The sequence below is a fragment of the Streptopelia decaocto genome (assembly GCF_964273445.1).
Source record: "Streptopelia decaocto genome assembly, contig: HAP1_SCAFFOLD_2235, whole genome shotgun sequence".
NCBI lineage: Eukaryota > Metazoa > Chordata > Aves > Columbiformes > Columbidae > Streptopelia > Streptopelia decaocto.
The window spans coordinates 1,386-18,000 of NW_028116305.1; the positions used below are offsets into that span (position 1 = coordinate 1,386).

A 16,615-nucleotide genomic window follows, 5' to 3' on the forward strand; every position below is an offset into this window, starting at 1 on the left:
GTCACCGGGCGGGGGGAGGGGGCGCGGGGGCGCCGGGGGGGGGTATTGGTTGTGCCGCCCACGCCAAACCCCCCCGGGCCCGATCCTGTGCGTGGCGCGGAGCTCCGTTTGGCCATAGGGGGAATGACCCCAAATCCCGGCACGGGCACCGGGACGCGGGGGGGCCGGTGTTTGAGTCCCCCGGGGACGCGGTGCCCAGCCCGGGGGCTGCGCCGGTGCCGGATCGCCGCGCGGTGCCAGAGAACCGCGCTGCATCGCCGCGGCGCTGGCCGGCCGTGCCGGAGCGCTGTGCCGACCCGGATAGGTGCGCTGTGCCAGAGAGCCGTGCCGGATGAGCTGTGCCGGAGCGCCGTGCCAGAGCGCTGTGCCGCGTGCGACAGCCGTGCCAGAGCGCCGTGCTGCGCCGGAGCGCTGGGCCAGAGCGCCGTGCTGCGCCGGAGCCCCGTGCCGGCAGCGCTGCCGTAGCCAGGCCCCGCGTGCCGGTGTCGCGGTGCTGGGCCAGAGCCGCGCTCGGCGGCTGCGCCGGGTGACCGTGCCGGGCCAGATAGGGCTGTGCTGGACGGGTGTGCCAGGCCCTATGGCCACGCCAATTTGCCAGGCCAGGCAGGCGTGCTGTGCCGGGGAGCTGTGCCAGGGAGCTGCGCGGTGCCGGAGAACTGCGCTGGAGAACTGTGCCGGATAACTGTGCCATTCCGGAGAGCTGTGCCGGAGAGCTGTGCCAGAGAGCTGTGCGGTGTTGGGTAGTTGTGCCAGATTGCTGTGCCATTCCGGATAGCGGTGCTGTGCTGGAGAGCTGTGCCAGATAACTGTGCTATGGTGTATAGTTGTGCCAGATAACTGTGCCGTGCTGGATAACTGTGCCATTCTGGATAGCTGTGCCAAATAGCTGTGCCATTGTGGCTCGCTGTGCTATGCCGGATAGCTGTGCCGGATAGCCTTGCTGTGCCGGATAGCTGTGCCATATAGCTGTGCCATTCCGGATAGCTGTGCTGTGCCAGATAGCTGTGCCGGATAACTGTGCCGTTCTGGAGAGCTGTGCTGTGCCAGTCAGCTATGCCAGATAGCCGTGCCGTTGTGGCCAGCCGTGCCATCGTGGCCAGCCGTGCCGTTGTGGCCAGCCGTGCCGTTGTGGCTGGCCGTGCCGTTGTGGCTGGCTGTGCCATGCCGAATGGCCGCGCCGCGCTGGCCGGGCCGGGCGCCGCGCTCGCCGAGCGGCAGCCCCAGGGCTCCGGCGGCGCCGGTGCCGTCGTTGTCGGCGCCGGGGCCGCGCAGGTGCCGTGTAGGTGCCGTGTAGGTCTCCCCGGGTCCCGCTGCTGCTGCGGCGCTTTGATCAGCGCCGGCTCCCGCCGGGCCAGCGGCGTCGTGCCGGGCAGCCGGGGCCGCCGGGTCGCGCCTTTGATGGGGAAATTAATGAGCCACGAGCACGTGGCGCCGGCGGCAGCCGAGCCCGCCACTCCGCCGGCACCGCGGGGGGACCCAAAGCGCCTTTGTGCCCACGTCTCTGCCACCACCGCGCCGGTGTGGGGACCCCAAAGCGCCTTTGTGCCCACATCTGTGCCAGCACCGCGCCAGCATGGGGACCCCAAAGCCCCTTTGGGCCACATCTGTGCCGGCACCGTGGGGACCCCACAGCCCCCCTCCCGCCCCGCCCCCCCGGTGGGGGTCCCGGCCCCGCGTGCCCCGTTTTCCTTGACTCGGCCGCACTCCTTTTGAATACATGATTTTAGCCACCATCATCGCCAACTGCATCGTCCTGGCGCTGGAGCAGCACCTGCCCGACGAGGACAAGACCCCCATGTCGGAGCGGCTGGTGAGCGCCGCGCCGGGCGGTCCCGCGTCCACCGGGGGCTGCGCCGCGGCTCAGGTCACTCTGGCGTGGGCGGTGGCACCGGGACCAGCACCGTGCGGCCGCAGCTCCGGTGCCCCCGGTTCCCACGGTGTGGGTGGTGGCACCGGGACCGGCACCGCGCGGCCACATCTCCGGTCCCCCCGGACGCGCCGGTGTCCCAGTTTCCTCCTCGCCGGGAATCTGGGCCGTGCCGGGAGCACCGCGGCGCGTGGGGGGGGACGGCCCCGGTGGCCCCCCCGGCGCGTCCCCGGCGGGCTCACCCGTCCCCGTCCCCAGGACGACACGGAGCCGTATTTCATCGGCATCTTCTGCTTTGAGGCGGGGATCAAGATCATCGCGCTGGGCTTCGCCTTCCACAAGGGCTCCTACCTGCGCAACGGCTGGAACGTCATGGACTTCGTGGTGGTGCTCACCGGGTGAGGCCGGCGGCGCGGCTGCGCGCGCGGAGACCAGTGTCGGTGCACACGGGGGAGCCCGGTGTCGGTGCACACGTGTGAGACCAGTGTCGGTGCACACGGGGAAGCCCGTGCTGGTGCACACGTGTGAGACCAGTGTCGGTGCACACGGGTGAGACCAGTGTTGGTGCACACGGGTGAGACCAGTGTCGGTGCACACGTATGAGACCGGTGTTGGTGCACACGGGGGAGCCCGTGCTGGTGCACACGTGTGAGACCAGTGTCGGTGCACATGGGGGAGCCCGGTGTCGGTGCACACGGGTGAGACCAGTGTCGGTGCACACGGGGGAGCCCGGTGTCGGTGCACACGGGTGAGACCAGTGTTGGTGCACACGGGTGAGACCAGTGTTGGTGCACACGGGTGAGACCAGTGTTGGTGCACACGTGTGAGACCAGTGTCGGTGCACACGGGGGAGCCCGGTGTCGGTGCACACGGGTGAGACCAGTGTCGGTGCACACGGGGGAGCCCGGTGTCGGTGCACACGGGTGAGACCAGTGTTGGTGCACACGTGTGAGACCAGTGTTGGTGCACACGTGTGAGACCGGTGTCGGTGCACACGGGGGAGCCCGGTGTCGGTGCACACGGGTGAGACCAGTGTTGGTGCACACGGGGGAGCCCGGTGTCGGTGCACACGGGTGAGACCAGTGTCGGTGCACACGGGTGAGACCAGTGTCGGTGCACACGGGGGAGCCCGGTGTCGGTGCACACGGGTGAGACCAGTGTCGGTGCACACGTGTGAGACCAGTGTCGGTGCACACGGGGGAGCCCGGTGTTGGTGCACACGGGTGAGACCAGTGTCGGTGCACACGGGTGAGACCAGTGTCGGTGCACACGGGTGAGACCAGTGTCGGTGCACGCGTGTGAGCCCTGTGTCGGTGCACACGTGTGAGACCAGTGTCGGTGCACATGGGTGAGACCAGTGTCTGTGCACACGGGTGAGACCAGTGATGGTGCACACGGGTGAGACCAGTGTCGGTGCACATGGGTGAGACAAGTGGTGGTGCACACGCGTGTGAACCCCGTGTCGGTGCACACATGTGAGACCAGTGTTGGTGCACACGGGTGAGCCCTGTGTCGGTGCACACGGGTGAGACCAGTGTTGGTGCACACGGGTGAGACCAGTGTTGGTGCACACGGGGGAGACCGGTGTCGGTGCACATGGGTGAGACCCCCCCGCCCCCCCTGCCCCCCCTCTGCCCGCCCTATACCCCCCCTGCCCCCCCTGCCCCCCTGCACCCCCCTGCCCGCCCCACTCGTGTGGATGAGCTGCGGTGTCACCGGGGCAAGGGGGTGAATGAGCTGGGGGACCCACGGTGGGGTGAATGGGGGTGAATGGGAATGAATGGGGGTGACTGGAAGTAATGGGGGTGAATGGGTATTAATGGGAATGAATGGGGGTGACTGGGGGTGAATGGGGGTGTTGGGATTAATGGGGATGAATGGGGGTGACTGGGAATGAATGGCGATGAATTGGGGCTAATGGGGGTGAATGGGGGTGACAGAATGAATGGGGCTGACTGGGGGTGATGGGGATGAGCGGGACACCCGGTTGCCGTGGTGATGAGCGGCAGGGACAGGGGGTGGGGGGCGGCGGTGCCGGCGAGGGGTCCCTCCAGGACCTCGGGGACGTCGGGCGCTGGTGCAGCCCGGGGGCTGCGACCCCCCAGGCCGGGCCCAGCTCTGGCACCAGCCCCGGCAGCACCAGCAGCGCCGGCAGCGCCACGCTTGGCCCGGAAAGGCTAAATATAGCCCAGCGCTGCCGCCCGCGCTGCCGGCACCGGCCGCGGGCACGTGGCCATGCGGCGGGACGGGGGGATCAGCGCCGCGGTGACGGCACGTGGCCGTGGGGCAGGGACGTGGGGGTCACCGCCGCGGTGACGGCACGTGGCCGTGGGGCAGGGATGTGGGGGTCAATGCGGCGGTGACAGCACGTGGCCGTGGGGCAGGGACGCGGGGGTCACCGCGGCGGTGACGGCACAGCCGCAGGGCACGTGGCCGTGGGGCAGGGACGCGGGGGTCACCGCTGCGGTGATGGCATGTGGCCGTGGGGCAGGGACGTGGGGGTCACCGCGGCGGTGCCGGCACAGCCGCAGGGCACGTGGCTGTGGGGCAGCGCTGTGGGGCTGGCGGTGGCCGTGACAGTGCAGCCGTGGGGCACGTGCCGACCCACAGAGGACGCGTGGGTCTGCCAGGACCCGGGGGGGACGTGGTGGCCCACGTGGGGTCACTGTGGCTCCTGGGGGGGGATGCGGTGGCCCGGGGGGTCATTGTGGCTCCCTGGGGGGACGCAGTGGCCCACGTGGGGTTGCTGTGGCTCCTGGGGGGGCTGTGGTGGCCCGTGGGGTCACTGTGGCTGTGGGGGGACACGGTGGCCCGTGTGGCTGCGGTGGCCGCGGGGGGGCCCGTGCCGCTGACCCCCCCTCCCCGCAGCATCCTGGCCACCGTGGGCTCCCAGTTCGACCTGCGCACCCTGCGCGCCGTGCGCGTGCTCCGGCCCCTCAAGCTGGTCTCGGGGATCCCGAGTGAGTGGTGGGGGGTCCCGGGGGGGTCCTCGGGGGGTCCCGGGTGGGTCTGGGTGGTCTGGGGGGGTCCAGGGGGTCTGGGGGTTCCCGGGGTGTCTGGGGGGGTCCCGGGGAATCCTGGGGGCTCTGGGGGTTCCGGGAGTTCTGGGGGGTCCCGTGGGGTCTGGGGGTTCCTGGGGGATCCCATGGGGTCTGGGGGGACCCGTGGGGTCTGGGGGGTCCCGTGGGGTCTGGGGGGGTCTGGGGGTTCCCGTGGGGTCTGGGGGTCCCGTGGGGTCTGGGGGTTCCTGGGGGATCCCATGGGGTCTGGGGGGTCCCGTGGGGTCTGGGGGGGTCTGGGGGGTCCCGTGGGGTCTGGGGTTCCCGTGGGGTCTGGGGGTTCCCATGGGGTCTGGGGGATCCCATGGGGTCTGGGGGGTCTGGGGGTTCCCGTGGGGTCTGGGGGTTCCCAGGGGGGTCTGGGGGGGTCTGGGGGTTCCCGTGGGGTCTGGGGGATCCCGTGGGGTCTGGGGGGGTCTGGGGGTTCCCGTGGGGTCTGGGGGTCCCGTGGGGTCTGGGGGTTCCCGTGGGGTCTGGGGGGTCCCGTGGGGTCTGGGGGTGCCGGGGCCGCCGGCTGACCCCCGTGCGCAGGCCTGCAGGTGGTGCTCAAGTCCATCATGAAGGCGATGATCCCGCTGCTGCAGATCGGGCTGCTGCTCTTCTTCGCCATCCTCATCTTCGCCATCATCGGGCTGGAGTTCTACATGGGCAAGTTCCACACCACCTGCTTCGACCTGGTCACCGGTACGACGGCCCCCAGGACCCCAAACCCACCAACCCCCACAGAGCCCACCAGCCCCCCCAAAACCCACCAACCCCCGCAGAGCCCACCAGCCCCCCCAAAACCCACCAGCCCCCCAAAACCCTCCAGCCCCCCCAAAACCCACCAACCCCCGCAGAGCCCACCAGCCCCCCAAAACCCTCCAGCCCCCCAAAACCCTCCAGACCCCCAAACCCAACCAGCCACCCCCCAAAACCCCAATTCCACCCCCCCCTTCTTCAGCTCCCCCCCCACGGGGCCGACGGACCCCCCCAATTCCACCCCCCCCTTTCTCAGCTCCACCCCCCACGGGGCCGACGGACCACCCCAATTCCACCCCCCCTTCCTCAGCTCCCCCCCCCCCCCGCTTTGCTGATGCAGCTGCCGGGCAGAAATAGCTCCCGCCAATTAGCGGCATCTTCATCAGGGGAGAGGAGTAATTAGGCCGTTCCATATGGGGCACGGGCCATGGGAGCTGGGGGGGTAGGAGATGCCCCCCCGTGCCAGCCCCACGGCCCCGAGCCCTCCCGGGGGGAAACTGAGGTGGGGGGGGGGGGGTGCGGGAGGATTTGGGGGGGTGGTGGGGACGCTTTCCTGGGGGGGACATGGGGGGCACGGGCGGGGGGGGCAGGAGTGACCCCGGGTCTGTCCCACAGCCCTGGGGGTGGGGAGTGTGGGGTGGGGGGGTCAGGAGCCACCCCGTGTGTGTCCCCTGGGGGGTGGGGGGGGTCAGGATCCATCCCGTGTGTCCCCTGGGGGCTGTGGGTGTGGGGGGGTCACGGGACCCATCCCGTGTGTCCCCTGGGGGCTGTGGGTGTGGGGGGGTCAGGATCCATCCCGTGTGTCCCCTGGGGACTGTGGGTGTGGGGGGGTCAGGAGCCATCCCGTGTGTCCCCTGGGGGCTGTGGGTGTGGGGGGGTCACGGGACCCATCCCGTGTGTCCCCTGGGGACTGTGGGTGTGGGGGGGTCAGGAGCCATCCCGTGTGTCCCCTGGGGGGTGGGGGGGTCACGGGAGCCACGGTGCCCCCCCAGACGAGATCAAGGTGGAGGTGCCGTGCGGGACGGACGAGCCGGCCCGGATCTGCCCCAACGGCACCAAGTGCAAGAAGTACTGGGAGGGGCCCAACTACGGCATCACGCAGTTCGACAACATCCTGTTCGCCGTGCTCACGGTCTTCCAGTGCATCACCATGGAGGGCTGGACCGACCTGCTCTACTACGTGAGCCCGCCCGGCCCCGCCCCGGCCCGCCCGGCCCCGCCCCGGCCCGCCCGGCCCCGCCCCGGACCGCCCCGGCCCCGCCCCCGGCCCGCCCCGGCCACGCCCCGGCCCGCCCTCGGACCAGCCCCGCTCCGCCCACGGCCCGCCCCGGGCCCGCCCCCGCTCCGCCCCCGCTCCGCCCCCGGACCGCCCCCGGACCGCCCCCGGACCGCCCCCGGACCGCCCCCGCTCCGCCCCCGCTCCGCCCCCGGACCGGCCCCTCCGCCCCCGCTCCGCCCCCGGCCCCGCCCCCGCTCCGCCCCCGGCCCCGCCCACAGACCGGCCCCTCCGCTCCCCGCTCCGCCCCCGCCCCGCCCCCGCCCCGCCCCCGCCCCGCCCTCGCTCCGCCCCCGGCACCGCCCCCGGACCGGCCCCTCTGCCCCCGGCACCGCCCCGCCCACGCCCACGGCTCCGCCCCGACCCCGTCCCCGGACCGGCCCCTCTGCCACGGCCCCGCCCCGCCCCCGGCTCCGCCCCCAACTCCGCCCCCGCTCCGCCCACGACCCCGCCCCCCGGTCCGGCCGCTCCGCCCCCGGCTCCGCCCCCGCTCCGCCCCCCGGCCCCCCGCCCCTCTGCCCCGCTGCCCCCAGGACTCGCTACTCCCCTCGGTGACCCCAAAAAATGATGCTGGGGTCCCCCCTCCACCAGCGGCCGCGGGTCCTGAGGGGATGTTCCACATCCCCCTTGTCCCCACGTCTCCCCTTGTCCCCACGTCCCCCCAGCTTGTGGGACCCCAGGTTGTGGGACCCCCAGGTTGTGGGACCCCCAGGTTGTGGGACCCCCCACCCTGACCCCTGTTCTCCCACCCCCAGAGCAACGACGCCTCAGGGAACACTTGGAACTGGCTCTACTTCATCCCCCTCATCATCATCGGCTCCTTTTTTATGCTGAACCTCGTGCTGGGGGTGCTGTCCGGGTGAGGGGGGGCGGGACGGGGGGGCAGCAGTTCGGGGGGTGGGGGGGGCAGCAGGATGGGGGTCAGCGGTTGGGGGTCCCCCCCCACGCTGACACCCCCCCTCCCCGACGCCCCCCAGGGAGTTTGCCAAAGAGCGGGAGCGCGTGGAGAACCGGCGCGCGTTCCTGAAGCTGCGGCGCCAGCAGCAGATCGAGCGGGAGCTCAACGGATACATGGAGTGGATCTCCAAGGCGGGTCAGGACCGCGACCCCCCCGGGACCCCCCAGAACCCCCGGGACCCCCTGCTGAGCCCCCTGGGACCCCCTGGGACTCCCCAGAACCCCCTGGGATCCCCCCGGAACCCTCACACCCCCCGCTGAGCCCCCTGGGACACCCTGGACCTGCCAGGACCCCCCCAGACCCCCCACTGAGACCCCTGGGACCCCCCCAGACCCCCCACTGAGCCCCCCGGGACCACCCACTGAGACCCCTGGGACCCCCCTGGACCCTTCGGGACCCCCCCGGGCCCCCCCCGAGTCCCCCGGGCCCCCCCGCTGAGCCCCTGGGACACCCCGGCCCCCCCCGAGCCCCCCGCTTTCCTCTCAGAAGAAGTGATCCTGGCGGAGGACGAGAGCGAGGGCGAGCCCCGGCACCCCTTCGATGGTGAGTGTCCCGCCCCGGGCGGGGGCGCTGGCGGGGGGGGTCCTGCTGGCCCCCCCGGTGACGTGTCCCCCCCGCCCCCCCCCGCGGGAGCTCTCCGGAGGGCGACGGGAAAGAAGAGCAAGACGGAGCTGCTGAGCCCCGAGGACGCCGAGGAGCAGCTGGCGGACATCGGCTCCGTGGGTGCGCGGGGGGCGGGGGGGTCGTGGGGCCGGGGGTGGGGGCCATGGGTGGGGGCCATGGGTGGGGGGTGATGGGTGGGGTCGTGGGACCATGGGTGGGGGATGATGGGTGGGGGGTGATGGGTGGGGGGTGATGGGTGGGGGGTGATGGGTGGGGTCATGGGACCATGGGTGGGGGATGATGGGTGGGGGGTGATGGGTGGGGTCGTGGGGCCGGGGGTGGGGGCCATGGGTGGGGGCCATGGGTGGGGGGTGATGGGTGGGGTCGTGGGGCCTTGGGTGGGTGGTGATGGGTGGGGGGTGATGGGTGGGGTCATGGGACCATGGGTGGGGGATGATGGATGGGGGGTGATGGGTGGGGTCGTGGGGCCTTGGGTGGGTGGTGATGGGTGGGGTCATGGGGCCGGGGGTGGGGGCCATGGGTGGGTGGTGATGGGTGGGGGGTGATGGGTGGGGTCGTGGGGCCATGGGTGGGGGATGATGGGTGGGGGGTGATGGGTGGGGTCGTGGGGCCATGGGTGGGGGGCAATGGGGTGACGGGGGGGAGGTGATGGGTTGGGGGGTGATGGGTGATGGGTTGGGGGGTGTTGGCTCATGGGTTGGGGGTGGCAGGTGATGAGTGATGGGTTGTGGGGTGATGGGTGACAGGCTGGTGTGTGACGGGTTGTGGGTGACGGGCCGTGTGTGACAGTCCACGTGTGCTGGGCTGTGGGGTGACGGGTGATGTGTTGTGGGGTGATTGGGTGCAGGGTCCCCGTTCGCCCGCGCCAGCCTCAAGAGCGGCCGCCTGGAGGGCGCCACGTTCCTGCAGCGGCGCGAGCGGCGCCTGCGCTGCCACATCCGGCGCGCGGTGAAGACGCAGGCGTTCTACTGGACCGTGCTGGGGCTGGTGGCGCTCAACACGCTCTGCGTGGCCATCGTGCACTACGACCAGCCGGACTGGCTGTCCGACTTCCTCTGTGAGCACCCCCGCCACCCCGGGGACCCCTACAGCATCCCCGGGTACCCCTACAGCATCCCTGGGTACCCCTACAGCATCCCTTGGTATCCCCTGGGTACCCCTAGAGCGTCCCCGGGGACCCCCAGAGCATCCCCGGGTACCCCTACAGCATCCCTTGGTATCCCCTGGGTACCCCTAGAGCATCCCCGGGGACCCCCAGAGCATCCCCGGGTACCCCTACAGCATCCCTTGGTATCCCCTGGGTACCCCTAGAGCATCCCCAGGTACCCCTAGAGCGTCCCCGGGGACCCCCATAGCATCCCTGGGTACCCCTATAGCACCCCCAGTACCCCCTGGGTACCCCTAGAGCATCCCCGCGGACCCCTAGAGCATCCCTGGTATCCCCCAGGTAACCCTAGAGCATCCCCGGGGGCCCCTATAGCACCCTCAGTGCCCCCCAGGTACCCCTATAGCATCCCCGGGGACCCCTATAGCACCCCCAGTACCCCCTGGGTACCCCTAGAGCATCCCCGGGGGCCCCTATAGCACCCTCAGTGCCCCCCAGGTACCCCTAGAGCATCCCCGGGGACCCCTATAGCACCCTCAGTGCCCCCCAGGTACCCCTAGAGCATCCCTGGGTATCCCTATAGCATCCCTAGGTACCCTCTGCATCCCCCCGGGTACCCCTATAGCACCCCAGGTACACCCCTGGGTACCCCCGTAGCACCCCCCCGGTGCCCCCCGGTGCCCCCTGACGGTGTCCTCGCTCCGCAGACTATGCAGAATTCATTTTCTTGGGACTCTTTATGTCCGAAATGTTTATAAAGATGTACGGGCTGGGCACGCGGCCTTATTTCCACTCCTCCTTCAACTGCTTCGACTGCGCCGTGAGTGCGGGTGGGACCAGGACCGGGCAGGATGGGACCAGGACCGGGCAGGATGGGACCAACCCGGGGGGCAGGATGGGACCCCACCAGGGGGTGGGAATGGGGTGGAAAGGGATGGGTGCAATGGCCCTTATTTCCACTCCTCCTTCAACTGCTTCGACTGCGCCGTGAGTGCGGATGGGACCCAAATGGGACTGAGTGCAGGATGGGACCCCACTGGGGGGGTGGGAATGGGGTGGGTGGGATGGGAATGGAGTGGGATGGGGTGGAATGGGGGTGAGAATGGGGAGGGAATGGGGACACAGACAGGAGGGGACAGAGGGTTCAGGAGGGGATGGGGGGGACAGGAGGCTCAGGAGGGGACAGGACAGGAGGGGACAGCGGGGACCAAGGGGACTGGAGGGGACCAAGGGGACTGGAGGGGACCAAGGGGCCGGAGGGGCTGGAGGGTCCATGGGGGCCGCCCGCAGGTGATCGTCGGGAGCATCTTCGAGGTGGTCTGGGCGGTGCTGAAGCCGGGCACGTCGTTCGGGATCAGCGTCCTGCGCGCCCTGCGCCTGCTGCGCATCTTCAAGGTCACCAAGTGAGCGCGGCCCCGGCCCTGCCCGGCTGTCCCTCTGTCCCCATGTCCGGCTGTCCGGCTGTGCCCCTGTCCCCATGTCCCTCTGTCCCCATGTCCGGCTGTCCCTCTGTCCCCATGTCCGGCTGTCCCTCTGTCCCCATGTCCCCCTGTCTGGCTGTCCCCGTGGCCCTGCCCGGCTGTCCCCGCGTCCCTCTGTCCGTCTGTCCCTCTGTCCGTCTGTCCCCGTGTCCGTCTGTCCCCGTGTCCCTCTGTCCATCTGTCCCCATGTCTGTCTGTCCCCGTGTCCCTCTGTCTGTCTGTCCCTGCAGCCCTCTGTCTGTCTGTCCCCATGTCCCTCTGTCCGTCTGTCCCCGTGTCCGTCTGTCCCTGCAGCCCTCTGTCTGTCTGTCCCCATGTCCCTCTGTCCGTCTGTCCCTGTGTCCCTCTGTCCCTGCAGCCCTCTGTCCGTCTGTCCCTGTGTCCCTCTGTCTGTCCGGCCCCACGGCTGTCTGTCCCCACATCCCTCTGTCTGTCCCCGTGTCCCCAGCGCGGCTGTGTCCGCAGGTACTGGGCTTCCCTGCGGAACCTGGTGGTTTCCCTGCTCAACTCCATGAAGTCCATCATCAGCCTCCTCTTCCTCCTCTTCCTCTTCATCGTCGTCTTCGCCCTTTTGGGGATGCAGCTTTTCGGGGGACAGTGAGTGGGGGGGGGGTGGGATCTCCTGGGTCCCCTCCCTGCGGGATCTCCTGGGTCCCCTCCCTTCCGGGGGCACTCCTGGGTCCCTCCTTGCAGGGTCACCCATGGGGTCCCCTCCCTGCTGGGGGCACTCCTGGGTCCCTCCTTGTAGGGTCACCCATGGGGTCCCCTCCCTGCCGGGGGCACTCCTGGGTCCCTCCCTGCGGGGTCACCCGTGGGGTCCCCTCCCTGCTGGGGGCACTCCTGGGTCCCTCAGTGCGGGGTCACCCGTGGGTCCCACCGCTGCCCCTCGTCCCCCAGGTTCAACTTTGACGACGGGACCCCTCCCACCAACTTTGACACTTTCCCAGCAGCAATAATGACGGTGTTTCAGGTGGGGCCCCCCCCGCGCCCCCCCCGCCGAGCTGGGGTGCCGGGGGGTCCCCGCTTCCCCTGCGTCTCCTTCCCCAGATCCTGACGGGCGAGGACTGGAACGCCGTGATGTACGACGGCATCAAATCTCAGGGCGGCGTCAAGGGCGGGATGGTGTTCTCCGTCTACTTCATCGTCCTCACGCTCTTCGGCAACTGTATCCTGGGGGTGTCTGGGGGGGTCCGGGGGGTCCCGGGGGTGCCTGGGGACCCGCTTTGCCTTGACGGGACCCCCAGACACCCTCCTCAACGTCTTCTTGGCCATCGCGGTGGACAACCTGGCCAACGCGCAGGAGCTCACCAAGGTGGGGGGTCCGGGGGGGTCTGGGGGGGTCCAGGGGGTTTGGGGGGGTCTGGGGGTCCAGGGGGTTTGGAGGGTCTGGGGGGGGGTCTGGGGGCTTGGGGGGGTCCGGGGGGTCCGGGGAGGTCTGGGGGCATCTGGGTGGGTCAGGGGGTTTTTGGGGTCGGGGGGGGGTCTGAGTGTCCAGGGAGTTTGGGTGGGTCCGGGAGGGTCTGGGGGTCTGGGGGGGGTCTGGGGATCCAGGGTGATCTGGGGGTCTGGGGGGGTCTGGGGGTCCGGGGGTCCCGCCCGTGGCCTTGAGCAGCTCCGGACCCCCCGGGCTGCAGGACGAGCAGGAGGAGGAAGAGGCCGCCACGCAGAAGCTGGCGCTGCAGAAGGCCAAGGAGGTGGCCGAGGTCAGCCCGCTGTCCGCGGCCACCATGGGCGGCACCACGTGAGTCCCGCGCCCGGCGCCGCCGGCTCCGTCCCCGCTGACACCCGCCCGGGCCCTGGTGACATCCGGCTCCATCCTGGATCCATCCCAGTCCCATCCCCGGCTCCATCCCAGCTCCATCCTGGATCCATCACCAGCTCCATCCCAGCTCTGTCCATGGATCTGACCCGGCTCCATCCCGGATCCATCACCAGCTCCATCCCAGCTCCGTCCCGGCGCCATCCATGGATCTGACCCGTCTCCATCCCAGCTCCCTCCTTGGATCCACCCCGGCTCCATCTCATCTCCATCCTTGGACCCATCCTGGGTCCATCTCACCTCCATCCTCATCTCCATCCCCATCTCCATCCCCATCATCTCCATCCCCATCATCTCCATCCCCATCATCTCCATCCCCATCATCTCCATCCCCATCAGCTCCATCCCCATCAGCTCCATCCTCATCTCCACCCCCATCTCCTTCCTCATCTCCATCCCCATCATCTCCATCCTCATCTCCATCTCATCTCCATCCTCATCTCCATCTCATCTCCATCCTCATCTCCATCTCCATCCCCATCATCTCCATCCCCATCATCTCCATCCCCATCATCTCCACCCCCATCATCTCCACCCCCATCATCTCCACCCCCATCATCTCCACCCCCATCATCTCCACCCCCATCATCTCCATCCCCATCTCCATGTTCAGCTCCATCCTGCCCCCCCGTCCGCCCCCCCGACGCGTCGTGTCCCCCGCGCGCAGGAAGGATCCGCCGCGCAACGCCAAGGCGCCGCGCTCGGTGTGGGAGCAGCGCGCGAGCGAGCTGCGGCGCCAGACGCTGCTGGCGAGCCGCGAGGCGCTGTACAGCGAGCTGGAGCCGGCCGAGCGCTGGCAGCTGCCCTACGCGCGCCACCTGCGCCCCGACGCCACCACGCACCTGGACCGCCCGCTGGTCGTGGACCCGCACGACAACCGCAACAACAACACCAACAAGACGCGGCCCGGCGAGCCGGCTCCGCCGCCCGACCCGCGGCGCTTCTCCCCGCCCCGCGCCGACCCGCCGCGGCGCCACCCGCGCTGCCCCGACCCCGGCGGCGCCCGCACCGGGGAGCCCCCCGGGAGCCACTGGACCAGGGATCCCGCCGGCAGCCACTGGACCGGGGAGCCCCCCGGTAGCCACCGCATCGGGGAGCCCACCGGTAGCCATCGCCCTGGGGACGCCCCCGGTGGCCACCGCACCGGGGATCCCACCGGGAGCCACTGGAGCGGGGAGCCCCCCAGTAGCCACTGGAGCGGGGAGCCCCCCGGCGGCCACCGGCCCGGGGACGCCCCCGCGCGGCGCCCCCGCAGCGGCAGCCGCGAGCCGGAGCGGGAGCCGCGGGAGCCCCGGGAGGGCGGCGGCGCCGGCAGCGCGGAGCGGCGGCCGCGGGCGGGCGGGGGGCGCGGGGGGTCGCCGCAGGCCGAGCGCGAGCCGCGGCGGCACCGCGGGCACCGGCGGGCGGGCGACGAGCCCGAGGAGGGCGCGGGGCGGCCCCGGCGGCACCGGGAGGGCGCGCGGGCCCCGCGCGGCGACGGGGACGGGGAGCGCGGCGACGGCGGCGAGCGGCGCCGGAGGCACCGGCACGAGGGCGACGGCAGGAGGGACGACAGGGACAGGGACCGGAGGCACCGGCGGCGCAGGTGGGGGGGACCCCCGGCAAATGGGACCCCCGGGAGCTGGGGGGCCCCCCCAAGGCAAATGGGACCCCCCAGGCAAATGGGACCCCCCAGGCAAATGGGAGCCCCGGGAGCTGGGGGGACCCCGATGGGTCAAATGGGACCCCCCCAAGGCAAATGGGACCCCCCAGGCAAATGGGAGCCCCGGGAGCTGGGGGGACCCCCATGGGGCAAATGGGACCCCCCCAAGGCAAATGGGACCCCCTGGGAGCTGGTGGGACCCCCATGGGGCAAATGGGACCCCCCTATGGCTGATGGGACCCCCATGGGGAGGTGGCCCCCCCCCGGGACTTTTGGGACCCCCCCTTGGGGCTGCTGGGACCCCCAGGGCAGGTGGGACCCCAGGGCAGGGATCCCCTCTGGCTCCTGGGGGGGTCCCCAATCCCCCCCATCATTCCCAGCTCAGTGTCCCCCCCCCGCGACCTGTGCCGGGGGCGTCCCCTCTGAGCCCCCTCCCCTCCGCCCCCCCAGGGAGAACCAGCCCCCCCCGGGCCCCACGCTGTCCACCACGCGCCCCATCCAGCAGGACGTGGGGCGCCGGGCGCCCCCCCCCGCGGCCGAGGCCATCGACAACATGAAGAACAACGAGCTGGTCACCGCCGCCCCCCCCGCGCCCCCCCCGGCCCTGGGCAACCACACGGGCCCCGCCGGGGCCCCCCCGCGCCGGCCGCCCAACCCCCCCGCGCCCCCCGACGGCGGCCCCGGGGACAGCGGCCCCCCCGGCAACCCCCCCCGGGCGGGGGGCAAACCCGAGCACATGGCCGTGGACATCCCGCCCCCCCTCCCGCCGCCCCCCCCCGCCAGCGCCCTGGTCCAAGGTACGGACCGCCGGGGTGGGGGGGGGATTTGGGGGTGTCGGGGGGGTCAGGGGTCCATGGGGGGCAGGGGGAGATTTGAGGGGTCTGGGGGCTCAGGGGGTGCGGGGGGGCTCTGTGGGGTCTAGGGGGGATGGCGGGGGTTTGGGAGGCTCAGTGGGGCTGGGAGGGGTGCAGGGGAGTTTGGGGGGCTCAGTGGGGCTCAGGGGGGATGGAGGGGGTTTGGGGGCTCAGTGGGGCTCAGGGGGGATGGAGGGGGTTTGGGGGCTCAGTGTGGCTCAGGGGGGATGGAGGGGGTTTGGGGGGCTCAGTGGGGCTCAGGGGGGATGGAGGGGGTTTGGGGGCTCAGTGGGGCTCAGGGGGGATGGAGGGGGTTTGGGGGCTCAGTGGGGCTCAGGGGGGATGGAGGGGGTTTGGGGGGCTCAGGGGGGATGGAGGGGGTTTGGGGGGCTCAGTGGGGATGGAGGGGGTTTGGGGGGCTCAGTGGGGCTCAGGGGGGATGGAGGGGGTTTGGGGGGCTCAGTGTGGCTCAGGGGGGATGGAGGGGGTTTGGGGGCTCGGTGGGGCTCAGGGGGGATGGAGGGGGTTTGGGGGCTCAGTGGGGCTGGGGGTTGGGGGTCCGGTCGCTGACCCCCCCGCAGTGAACAGGAACGCCAACCCCGAGCCGCTGCCCCGCAAGGAGGAGGAGGAGGAGAAGAAGGAGGACGGGGACGAGGGCCCCAAGCCCATGGTGCCCTACAGCTCCATGTTCATCCTGTCCACCAGCAACCCGTGAGCGGGGGGGCGGGGGGCTGGGGGGGCCGGGGGAGATCTGGGGGCTCCGGGGGGCTCCAGGGGGCTCTGGGCTCCAGGTTCCTGAGCCCGGGGCGCTGCCCCCGCAGGTTCCGGCGCCTGTGCCACTACATCGTGAACCTGCGCTACTTCGAGATGTGCATCCTCATGGTCATCGCCATGAGCAGCATCGCGCTGGCGGCCGAGGACCCGGTGCAGCCCAACGCGCCGCGCAACAACGTGAGCCCCGCGCTCAGGGGCGGGGGGTCCCGGGGTGACAGGGGGGCCAGGAGGGTCCAAGGGCGTCCGGGGGGGGTCCCAGGGTGGCAGGGTCACAGGACCCGGTGCAGCCCAACGCGCCGCGCAACAACGTGAGCCGGGACCCCGGGACACGGGGAAACCCCCCCCGGGCACACGGGGACCCCCTGGCACACGGGGAAACCCCCCCGGGCACACGGGGATCCCCCGGGACACCGGG

General features: G+C 71.3%; 1 protein-coding gene across 1 annotated transcript; it reads left to right on the forward strand.

Moving 5' to 3' along the window:
- Positions 1-1,053: 1,053 nt before the first annotated feature.
- On the forward strand, positions 1,054-16,377 carry LOC309452248 (voltage-dependent P/Q-type calcium channel subunit alpha-1A-like; the record flags this gene model as incomplete). Its single annotated transcript, XM_082076916.1, has 22 exons — positions 1,054-1,518; positions 1,709-1,810; positions 2,126-2,265; positions 4,736-4,827; positions 5,458-5,610; positions 6,660-6,847; positions 7,699-7,802; positions 7,921-8,036; positions 8,388-8,624; positions 9,373-9,582; positions 10,338-10,450; positions 10,921-11,033; positions 11,577-11,708; positions 12,009-12,081; positions 12,159-12,276; positions 12,356-12,423; positions 12,746-12,852; positions 13,598-13,934; positions 14,136-14,515; positions 15,023-15,369; positions 16,008-16,137; positions 16,248-16,377. Coding segments are annotated over 22 exons (3,855 nt in total), but the record flags the coding sequence as incomplete, so codon positions are not given.
- Between the last annotated feature and the right edge of the window lie 238 nt (positions 16,378-16,615).